The sequence below is a fragment of the Symphodus melops genome, assembly GCF_947650265.1.
Source record: "Symphodus melops genome assembly, chromosome: 13".
NCBI classification, from domain to species: Eukaryota; Metazoa; Chordata; class Actinopteri; order Labriformes; family Labridae; genus Symphodus; species Symphodus melops.
In genome coordinates, this window is record NC_136703.1 from 7546174 (window position 1) to 7558174 (window position 12001).

A 12001-nucleotide genomic window follows, 5' to 3' on the forward strand; every position below is an offset into this window, starting at 1 on the left:
TGGAACAGCACTTCTTTTCCTCCTTGGTCTCCTCTGTCTGCTTGGACCTTCTCCTCCTCGGCTCAGTCTCCTCGCTGCCGCCCTCTCCGGGGATTTCACTGCTTGACCGCTGGGCCCGTCCATGGCGGTTGGCTATCATCACGCTCTGGTTCATACCGGTAACCAAAAAGGAAAACAGAACCATAGCCTGTTCTCCATTCTTCACAATGGACTGTAGGGAGGCACACAGAAGAATGTAAAAACTTGTAGAGGTCTCGAAGAATGTGATTTATAATCTCTCAGTATCAAGCAACCTATTTGACATAAAAAAGACAGTAAACCCTTCAGCTGAAGGACCTGTCTTCCCCTGTTTCCATGCAATAAAGCATCCTTTCATATGATAAGGACACAAACACAAAGTACACGTGAGGGATCTGAGACTTGAAACACATGCTGGAGGCACCACCACATAGCTGGATTATCTTGAGATCGAATTTGCATTTTCCTTAATATCTATGACATATGTTTTATGTTACCTACAGCAGGTAAATTATCCACACTGTAACCAATACAATAATTATTAAATAGAATAAGACATCAGATGATGCCAAAAAAGCTAAAAACAATCTGATATCAATTCTATGACTTTATCCTGTCATAGAGATTCTTTCTCAATACTGCAACCAGAAACTTCAGCCTCCAATCTTATTGAACTACAACTGGTCTTGTTAAAATTACTTTGAAGATGATCAGCATTGTACATTAGTACAGTTGAGGTATTTCATTTGGTGGTCACTAGATGGCAGTCTTGTCAATGGTAGGACCTTCATTCTGTATGATGTCTGTGCATGAGACAGTGAACGTTCAATTACGTCAAAGCCTCCGCAAGAATATTATAAAATATATAAAAATGTATAATCCACTTATTTGATTGATGTGTAAAATACATTTGAAAAATGATTTTATTTTTCTTGTCCACACGAGTGGCAATAGCAGCCTTCCATTCACTTCAGACCTCACTTTGAAGACACTGTCATTTCATTTCTATATTTCTTCTGAAAAGGGACTTTTGTTGTTTTGATAGTTCTTATACTGTCAGTGCAAGTGATGTATATATATTTTAGCGTGTGTTGTGTTAAATGATAATTTGTTCCATTCACAGCGGCATGACAAAGTTATTAGTACTTTTCGTGCTAGCTAACCTGCTAGCAAACCTCCGTGTTCGGCTCACATTTGGCTCCGAGCGGTCAAAACCAGCGTCTTTACACTCAGGCTGTAAGTCTTCATTGGATGGTTATGTAATTATGGAGCATTAAATCTCTTATGGAAATAATTAATGGGATCAGATAACGAAGACTGTCTAAAGACCTGCGTATATATTGAAAGTAAGTGTTTTGACTTTCTAGTAAGCTGCCTGCTTGTTTTAATGTTAGCTGTAGACTAACGCTAGCTAGAATGGAACTGCTGGCCAGCTTGCCTTATGTAGCGCTGTTTCCATAGAAACGTAAAACGAGTTATTGTCCATGAAAGTCGAGCTTGTATTAGCTCAAAATTAAGCGCTTTTGTGATCTGTAAATTGTTTCTGTGGCTACGTTGATTTAAATTCTACTAATAATCAAGTTTTTAACATTGTATGGGCGTGGATACTTTAAATACGAAAAAAATCGAATGTTTTTCGGGGCGGAAGTGGCGAAACAGGTAGCGAGGTCGTCTCTCAATCGCAAGGTTGAGAGTTCGATTCCAGCTCCTGCCCTTCCAGGGCTTGCCCTATGCACGCTATCATCAGGGGGTCGATGTAAAGCAGCGACCTGCAGGTACACATGGCCAAGTTGCCGCTCCTAGACTGCGGATTCGGCTAGTAGAGCACGTGACCAGCTGAGACCCCGCCCAACTCATCGCAGCCTGGCGATAGCGTCCATTAATGTTTTCTCTATCATCGTTATTATCGTATTAGTAGGACACATCATCATTTATTAATTGGGTCGAGCTGATGGGTATAATGTGAATGAGCCAAGTTTGATTCTTGCAGAAACATGTCCGTTGTGTCCCTGGGCAAGACATTTGACCAACCACTTGCCCATTATGAATGCTGTGAATGGTGGCATTAATTACTGAGATCGTCTTCTTGACAACAGTGTGTCAATGTGTAGGTGTGACTTGAGGTATAATCGGAACACCTGATTGGTAGAACAGCACATAGTCAAAAGACTGACAAAAAACAAAACAACAACTATAAACCATTTGTTTTCAAGCAGAAGGATTACCATTGATAGTTTATTTTATTGAGCATAGAGGAATCAGAGTCATTATTCAAGTAAAAGTGAACTGACAAGAGGATTTCTAATTTGATAAATAAGGAGCCACTGTGAAAGAGATGCTACACGATTAAAAGCTGCATTTGACATTATTTCATGTTAGAAATATGATGAGGGTTAAGTAAATGAACACAATCCAAGAGAAGCTGAGGAAAAGGTGAAGAATACAGCCTCCAAGAAGTTGTGTGGATGAGGAGAGCATTGTTCTGCACAACATGAAGGATATTCCATGCAGACTGTCATATTAGGCTGTATGAGTTTAACTGCAGCTAAGACTTAATCAACTTGCAATTGGCTTTCTTTCATCTGCTCTTTATATCATGTGGTAAGATTTTGAAAATATGAACAGAGCACTGTCATCAGTTGATGTGAATTTGTAAGTCTTTGCGTTTCCAGGATGATATTATTGGAGAAAAGTCATCAGGCCTGTTGGAAGCAGATAAAAAGAGGGGAGTGGAGTTTCTGGGCTGTTTGTGTAGTTGGAGGCTGTTGTGATGAGTGAGTTGATCCTCTGTATGGAGTTGTAGTGTGAAATGCTTGATTTGTGTGCAAGTGCTGCTGTAGTTCAACTTCATTCAGGTCACAGTGAGGCTGAAAGCAAGCGGAAGATAAGATAAAGCTGAATGAGAAACGGTGTGGTTAGAGCTGGTCAAGAGTCAGGATAAATGAAGATAGATGTCAATATTAGAATGAAAGGTTCTCTCTCCTCAAGGTGCAGTTATCACACGTACACTCCTGGTATGCAGAGGCATGTTTAAGAATCCTTCTCCAATGACATCCATCTCCACGCTCTTCTTCCTTCTCTCTGTCAGATTTACTGTTGGTCCGGTTTCCTGTGGCTCAGCGGACAGCTGCAGCAGGTGAACGGCGACCTGCTCTTCACGTCTGCCCCCACAACAGACAGAACGAGATGAAAACAGCCACCAACATCTACATCTTCAGTGTGGGCGTGGCTGACGCTCTGGTCACTCACAGCATGTCTTTCCAGAGCACTGACTATCTGCTCGGCTCCTGGCTGTTTGGCGTGCAAGGTTTTGATCTCCATGGATTTCTACAAGACGTTCACCAGCATCTTTACCCTGACCATGATGAGCGTGGTGAGCTACGTGTGCCAACCAATCAAGGCCCTGGTAAAGCTATAGCCTGAATTATTGGTTGACACAGTTTGAGAAAATAAATTGAAATATTGCTCATTTTCAGGGGCAGACTGATAGATGGTGTGTGTTGACAACAGGCCTGTAGACAATAAGCAAAGTGCACTTAACCCAGGTATATGATGTGAGACTAGCTGTGTGTAGTGTCAATCTGACTGCTGTTAGAGATCTGACTTTAGGGGTTATTAACCTTTCAGACATCCATGGCTCTTAGTGGAGGAATCGGCTGGAGAGCATCATAGCTTAAATGTTAGCATGTTAAAACGGCTAACACTGGACGCATAATAGTATATGTTGACTAAGATGTCATCAACAGGTTTGCATTGTCGTTGTGAGTACATAAGCTAGCAGCAAACATTAAAATGTAGCATTACTGTCAATGCTTAAAGGGCATTTGTTAGCAAGGCGACTGTAGTTTTATTGAGTGACTGAATCCTTGGTGCTAACTGTGTTCAAACAGGGATTACAGAGTGTGCTCTACAGTTCCCTGAAGCTTACATCTACTGGGACACCCTGATGAAGATCTGTGTCTTCACCTTTGTAGCACCTGTCATAACCATCATGTCTGCCACACTCTGTTGCTCATGGGCTGAAGAGGATCACACGCCTAGTGCTGGTGGTGGTTGGAGTCTTGGTGGTGTACTGGACCCCCATCCGCATCGTCATCATGGTTAAGGCCCTGTCAGCCAACGTGCCGGAGACCACCTGGAGGCCATCCTCGACGCTTTCCTCCAGGAGAACTTCAAGAGGTGCTTCAGGGACTTGTGCTGCCCCGGAGCCAGGAGACATGGGGACTGTGAGGGGGTGAGTCGCAGTCGGGTGAGGAGCACCCTGCGGGACCACTCATATCCACAGAAAGGACTCTTTGAATGTATTCAGCATGTTGGTCAGAGAATCAGTAGACAGAAGAATTGCTAAACTATATTTAATGCTTTTAAAAAATGAAAAGCAATCCCATTTTAAAACCCAAACATCAAAGAATGTGTCCTACGCACCGATGTTGCCTGTGTAGCCAAAACCGTATCAGGTGATGAAGACACTGTTGTTGAGAAACATAAATAAGCTGTATGGTTGGAGTGGATGACATGATCATTAAAAAGAAAGCTGTGCCTGACTGGATCAATCCCATGACTTTAAGATGCTGCTCTTTGACTTTGATGGCTCAATGTGTAACAATCCGCCACCAATCCCAGACAGAAACTACATTTAGTTGTTGGAGAAATATCTGCCAGAATCTACAGTAAGAAAGTGCTTGAAATATAACTTTGAACTAATCAAGGTGTAGAGAAACAAGGAGTTAATGACAGACTAAGAACACATAGAATAAGCCCTTATCCAAAAACCCAGATAATGACCTTTAATTTGACAACAATTCAGGTTGAAGTGGGATCAGACTACTCTGAAAAACTTTGGGATACTGTTACCAAAAGAAATGCCCACATTGGGGAAGATTAATTATAGACCCCCTTATGACTCAAATAAGATCAGATATTCAAAGATGGAACTGTATCCCGTTTGTGAGTCTCACCCAGAGGCTTGAATCTGTTCAAATGAGTATTCTTCCAAGACTTTGATTTCTCTTTTAGGCTCTACCAGTTGACATTTAAAAAAAATGGGATAGAATTATCTCCTGAGAAATTTGGCAGTGAAAAAACAACCTGGAGTTAGGTTTAAAACATTACAACTGGTCAAAAAAGACGATGCCATGGCAGTACCACACATGAAAGATCTTTTTTCCTCAGTTCAATTAAGGCCATTGTTGAATCTATGTGTAACCCAGTCTTAAAAACGGGATTAAAATATAAATATTGATGTAACTAATTAAAATCCCCACATGTCAGAGTAGGCATTAATATTGACTAAAAAGCACATAAATATAAATTGATAAATATTGTTTAAAAGAAATCATTTCAAAATACGTGATACGTATTTTCGTTGACACTCCGAGCAGCCAATTGCGCTGTAGTCTAAAATCCATATTAGCCAATAAGGTCAAGTCTCCTCCTGATCACTACGTGCTCTGCATGAGAGAAACCTTTTAACTGCTCCGGGGAAGCTAACGTGTCAGTCGCAGTTTTTGGTGGAAATACAACGTGATTGATATTGAGAGTCCCAAAGGCTGTGAAACGATGTGAGCTGGGAAACCGTGTGTCCCGCGTGAGATGTAGCATGGTGAGTGCTATTCATTGTGTATGGGAGCTAGTTAGCATGCTAATCTCCGGATGCTAACCTCCGAGTGGTATCTCCGCTAGCTTTTTCATTACGAAAATGCACTTTTAAGAGGTATAAATGATTACCCAAGGTCCCAATTCAATTGATACGAAATACTATTGCAAGGTTTATGCAAAGTCACTTGTGTAGAGTTGTAAATTGCTGTTTTCTGTGCAAAATTGTGGACTTAGCACATGCTAATTTTTCCTTGTAGTGCTAATGTGTGGTTAGCCATTGTGAAAATGAGTAGAGTTAATGTGAAGTGCTGGCACACGCACTTTGCCTGTTTTTTGGTTTATTTTTATACACTTAAAGCCTGCAAGTGTAATTGTTGGAGTCAAAGTGTACTTGCTATACACTTTAGAAACACTCATTTTGTTACTGAATGTAAACTATTGTAAACATGGTTTATTTTCCATTTAGTAACTTTTGAAATATAATGTTGTACAACTGAGATATTTAAGAAATTCTTAATGCTTTTCTAGTAGCTATAGTTCTAGTAGCTATATAGAACGTGTAACATGTATAGAGTTTACACAATGTTGTTACTGCAGTTAATTTGATGTGGCTAGTAAATTATTAGAAGACTAGGATTCGGCTGCTGGAGGGCAGGTGCAGCAAACAAAGAGACGCACAACAGTTGCAGTTAAATGTGAAAATATATTGAACACCAGTGAAAAAATCCCAAAGTAAAGCCCAAAATATTTACATATTGCAGTTCATGAACCGGTTGGAAATTCAAAACAAATTCAAAAATGGACACACTAAACAATATTCCAGTGCAGTTGTTTAAACTGCCAACCTGAACTGCAGTAGCCTGGTCCCCAAGTCCTTAACTGCATAAACAATTAATTCACTGAGCTTTCGAACAAACAGGTTATAGATTTGAAAAGTAATGATCCAATAGTGCAAAGTCCAGTACGGTTTGGTTGTGATGCAGTTTAATGCTCAGTTGGAGGATGTGGGAGGGGTAACAGGCTTGCAGGGCCTCCTACCAAACCATCAACAGCAGGTACAGTTTTCAGGCTCCTGGCCGTGTTCCGTAGCTCGCCATCGGGGAACTGGTCCTAAAGCAGGACACCTGGCCAGTTCAGTCAAATCAAAAGGCACGCACAAGATACCAGCTCCCCAACGCAGTGACAATGGTCTGGTTTCTGCAACTGCTGTCCCTTGGCTTCTCTCCCACACACCTGAGGAGAATGAAGCCAGGGCAGCTAAACTGGTACCTTGTGATTGGTGAGTCCACGTCACATGATCGCCTCATGTGACGGTGCATTTGAGGGAGTGGGAAATTTAAATGAACCAGTGTTACAAACGCAGTTTAAGATATTGTCTGACCTGTTTCCAGGTTAGGTTTTTTGTTCTGGATTGGATTTCCGAAGATTCTCCAGATCTGGATGGCGAGCCGTAGCCCGAACCACAACTACTGGTAACCGTAACCCAACTACAGTTTCAAAAGAACATTGAACGACTAAACAAAACTTTGAAGGACTTAAAGAACATTGAAAGAACTTTACTGTTTTTGAGGGTACTTTATTTTATTTTTCAAAGCACGCATGTTGTATTGCTCTTGTATATAATTCTTCTGAAACAATTTGCAGAGTAAAGTCATTGTTTCACTGCAACTTTGTGTGTGCGCCTCCTTTGGTGTTGCATCCCCAAAGCTCCTACGAATCTTGAATCTTCTGATCAGGCCCAGTTATCCCTTCAGTCTATCTTGCACTACATAAGGGTACAGAAAGCACCATAAGTGCTACATATGCAACAAAGATCACAAATCCAGATGGAAAGACATTGAACTTTCATTTACTAAGAGCCGTCAAATCCAGTCAACGCTTGGCTTGTTGAGAAACATCCCAGTCTGAAGGAGCCAGGGTCCGAAAAAGGATAGTACTGGTGGTTTCACAGCCTCAAATTTAAGTTTGGAAACTATCGGCAAAAGTTGAGTGCAGCAGGATGCTCGGAGGTGGTAGTGAACAAAAGAAAAGGAGGAGATGCGAAGGGAAAACGTCTGAAGAAGTCAAAGAAGGGTGAGGGTGAAGGATTGAGTCCTGAAAACATGGAGGAAAAGCGCAAGATGATGGAAGTTGAAATGATCTTTACACCTTCTTTTATTGAGCCTATGTCTCCTAACTGCAGCCTGTTGTACGTAACACTGGGCACTTGGATTAGCACGTTCCTTTCAAAGGTGTTAAATTTAGACACCGTCACTGGCTTGGTAAATCACATAGCGTGTACTAACTCAACTTCTTTGCATTTTCTCCTCCCAGTATTTTGCACGCTGAGGCAGGAACGCCTCGCGTTGCATATTCATTAAGGCAAACGTACTATTTGGACAATAGGTGTTGTTTTTGTTCACATGAAAGACTCATTCCTCACTGCACGCTGTTCGTAGATCAGATGGCACATTTATTTCTGGTGGTATCAAGTTTGCACACGTTTTAAGACGCGCAAAGGTTTAGTAAATCAGGCCCTGTGTTTTCTATTTAAAATGTTTGACTAATCAAGCAGAAGCAGCTTGACATGTTGTACTGCCTTGAGAAAGATGTAAGTGGAGGAGCTGACGAGCATAAAATGATGCAGCCGTTGTTGTTTGGTATGAGATTGTCCTCATACTGCATGTTTCTTTGTCTTGTAGGACTCAAATGAGAGAAGGAGGACTGCTGCTCTGCTTGTTCTGCCACACTTCATAACCGGCAAAGATCCATCAGATGTCATCAGGATGTGTGACGTAAGACCGTAAGTATTTAGTAATGCAACACTACAGATGTGTAGGATATAACGATCAAAGCAGCGAGAGCGTAGGACCGGGCTTGTGCGTCTGAATATTTTGCACAGTTAAGGTTTACATCTGGGATAGTGACACAGGAAAATGTATACGAGCCAGTGAGACGTTATTTTGAAAATGACACTTGTAAAGCCTCTTTAGACTCTGGATGAAGCCGTGAAGGGGATGAAACTTGACCTACTGATAGGCCATGAAGGTGCTGGACGGGAGGCCGTTCCATGTGATATCTTGGACGTGGCAGTTGTGGTTGAGGAGACCATTGTGCTGCACAACAAGAAGGATATTCCATGCAGCTTTGCAATACTTATGGCCATCATCTACTGTATGATGACTGTATGATACTTAGTTTGAAAACTTAAGTTGAATTGCTGCCTTAAAAACTCGAGTTAACCAAACTCGAAAAGGCAATTAGTTTGAATTGGTTTAAGTTACCTTAACTTGGAAATGTGAGTGAGAAATAGTGTGCATTGATTTGACACTAGAAAGCTAGTTTTCCTGTACATATTACATATAATTAGGTGTTTGAACTCAAAGTATCAAGTTCAAGCAATAAATGATTATTAATTAAACGACTTGCATAAGTTCAATTTGAGAGTTGAAATAATGTGGAATTCTGTGTTGCTTTGACAAGAGAAAGCTAGTTTTCTTGAATGAATTATGAGTGATAGTTGTTTTAACTCAGAGTATCAAGTAAAAAGTGTGATCATGAATTAAACGAGTTCTACAACTTAACATTGTGAGATGAAACAAAGCTCATCTTGAAGTTGAGTCAGCTTGTGTTTTTAAGGCAGCATTTGAACTTGAGTTTCTAAGTTGAGCCACCTTGATCATTTTTACAGTGTGGGAGTTTAAGGTAGTAGCCTCTGCAATCAGTGTGTGGATGTTGTGTGAGGGGGTGACTGTGACAGGGAAGCACTTGGAGAAGTCAGACAACTCTATTTCTCTCTCACTCTCTCTCTTTCTGCCCCTCCCGCTCTCCCACTTTCTCAGCCCAGAACAGTCTTGGCAGAGGAACATTCATCATGAGCCTGGCTCAGCTCAGGAATTCCTGTGAAAAGAAAGCTGTTTTTCTTGTGCTGCTCCCAAAAGTCCTTGTGCACATCCCTGAGTTTCCTGAAAACTTCAGGAAAACGCTGAGTTTTCAAGTCGACCTGGATCAGGCAGGGCCAATCACAGCCCTTTTTGAATTATCAGGGTTTAATATGATAACTGAGACATTTTTAGAAACAACAGAGACGACTGTCATTGGCTTTAGGATGGCATGAATATTCAGCAAACTAGAAGGTAGTGGGTTTATCCAATTGGGTGCAGAGCTACAACCCTTCACAAAACAACACCTGGAGAGCACTACCTCGTACAGGTGTAATTATTTCCAGACCTTCATAAAACGGTATATATTACCTGTAAGGTTTTCATTGTTTTCATTCATTACTCACACTATGTCTCTCTTTCTCCATCTTGTTTTTCTTGTGATCGTTTGTCAGCTCACTGTTGTGGTGTTTTTTTCCACTTTCAGTGAAACCAAACTCAGTTAGCGCATCCTTTAATAACTGTTATATTTGAAACTGTTCCTCTTTGCTGTTGTCATTTCAGCAACGTGACAGAATCCCCCCCTCACCCCGCGGTCTTCTTGTCATTCAGCGCCTGGGGGTCCGTCATCCATATCCAGATCTCCACCCATGCTCTCGACCCCCTCAGCGCAACTGCCAGTGTCCAGACTCCATCAGGGGGATTTTAATCCTTCTTGTTGATGTGATACTGCCAGCAGCTAATAGTTTTGCTTCAGGAGTTCAGGACTTCAGGAGTGCATTGACAAGTTGCATCTGTCAAAGGGGATTATAATTTGCTTTTATTTCATTCATGAAATAATAAGCCAGACAGGAGACACTTACAGGTAATGGAAGTATTCATTTACTGGTGAGGAAACAGGCAGAACTAGCAGAAGGAGATAAAACACTCCAGGTGTGTGAACTCGACAAAAAAAAAAAATCAGTTGAAAGAAAACAGATGGAGGAAAGAGGAGAGAGAGGGGGGGGGGGGAGTTACAGGGGAAGCGGACGAGATTCGAGCCATGCAGAGTCATAGTACACCTCATCATGTTATCCTCTAGTCGGCTTGGTGTTGTGGGATACATGGAACAGAGATAATAACATTGTTTCACTCCAGGTTTTTTCGAAGGCAGTTCAGCAACTGTATGCGATCGTCTTTTGAAGATGTCAGCTTGAGGGCAGAACTTTCGGCAGGAACATTTGCCAATATGTCCTTTTGTAAAGCTTCTACAACTTCACAATATATATGTGTACTTTTAATAGGCAACCTAGTTCTGTGACTTCATTTCTGTATTTGTATTTAAATAAAGGAAGTCCTTTTTACATTTTGTGTACTCCTTACTACTTCCATAAATCATTAATAACCAGATATTCATTGTCAAAGGCTTAACACTTTTTCTTCTTACATTTTGATTTCTAACTGAGGCCTACGATTTACTTCAGCTGCATCTTTCTGCCAGCTTTGTAGCTGCACAGCTCCAGCAGTGTCTTATGTACAGCTCTAGATGGCAGCCATTCTCAAAGCAAGGTTGCCTTTTCTTCACATGGTGTAAGCCACCCAGTAGATATCACGTTCACCACAGCAAAAGTGAAAGGGAAAACAGCGCTGGCATAGATGTCCATTGTATCGGCATCAATGGGCTTGCAGACACACTTGGAACAGCACTTCTTTTCCTCCTTGGTCTCCTCTGTCTGCTTGGACCTTCTCCTCCTCGGCTCAGTCTCCTCGCTGCCGCCCTCTCCGGGGATTTCACTGCTTGACCGCTGGGCCCGTCCATGGCGGTTGGCTATCATCACGCTCTGGTTCATACCGGTAACCAAAAAGGAAAACAGAACCATAGCCTGTTCTCCATTCTTCACAATGGACTGTAGGGAGGCACACAGAAGAATGTAAAAACTTGTAGAGGTCTCGAAGAATGTGATTTATAATCTCTCAGTATCAAGCAACCTATTTGACATAAAAAAGACAGTAAACCCTTCAGCAGAAGGACCTGTCTTCCCCTGTTTCCATGCAATAAAGCATCCTTTCATATGATAAGGACACAAACACAAAGTACACGTGAGGGATCTGAGACTTGAAACACATGCTGGAGGCACCACCACATAGCTGGATTATCTTGAGATCGAATTTGCATTTTCCTTAATATCTATGACATATGTTTTATGTTACCTACAGCAGGTAAATTATCCACACTGTAACCAATACAATAATTATTAAATAGAATAAGACATCAGATGATGCCAAAAAAGCTAAAAACAATCTGATATCAATTCTATGACTTTATCCTGTCATAGAGATTCTTTCTCAATACTGCAACCAGAAACTTCAGCCTCCAATCTTATTGAACTACAACTGGTCTTGTTAAAATTACTTTGAAGATGATCAGCATTGTACATTAGTACAGTTGAGGTATTTCATTTGGTGGTCACTAGATGGCAGTCTTGTCAATGGTAGGACTTTCATTCTGTATGATGTCTGTGCATGAGACAGTGAACGTTCAATTA

General features: G+C 41.3%; 1 protein-coding gene across 1 annotated transcript; it reads left to right on the plus strand.

Moving 5' to 3' along the window:
- Positions 1-1153: 1153 nt before the first annotated feature.
- LOC306833684 (uncharacterized protein) lies at positions 1154-10821 on the plus strand. The gene is made up of 3 exons (XM_079359129.1): positions 1154-1364; positions 3107-3391; positions 10041-10821. The coding sequence occupies exons 1-3, from the start codon at positions 1316-1318 to the stop codon at positions 10046-10048; spliced, it is 342 nt and encodes a 113-aa protein (XP_079215255.1). The 5' UTR covers positions 1154-1315; the 3' UTR covers positions 10049-10821.
- The last annotated feature ends 1180 nt before the right edge of the window (positions 10822-12001 follow it).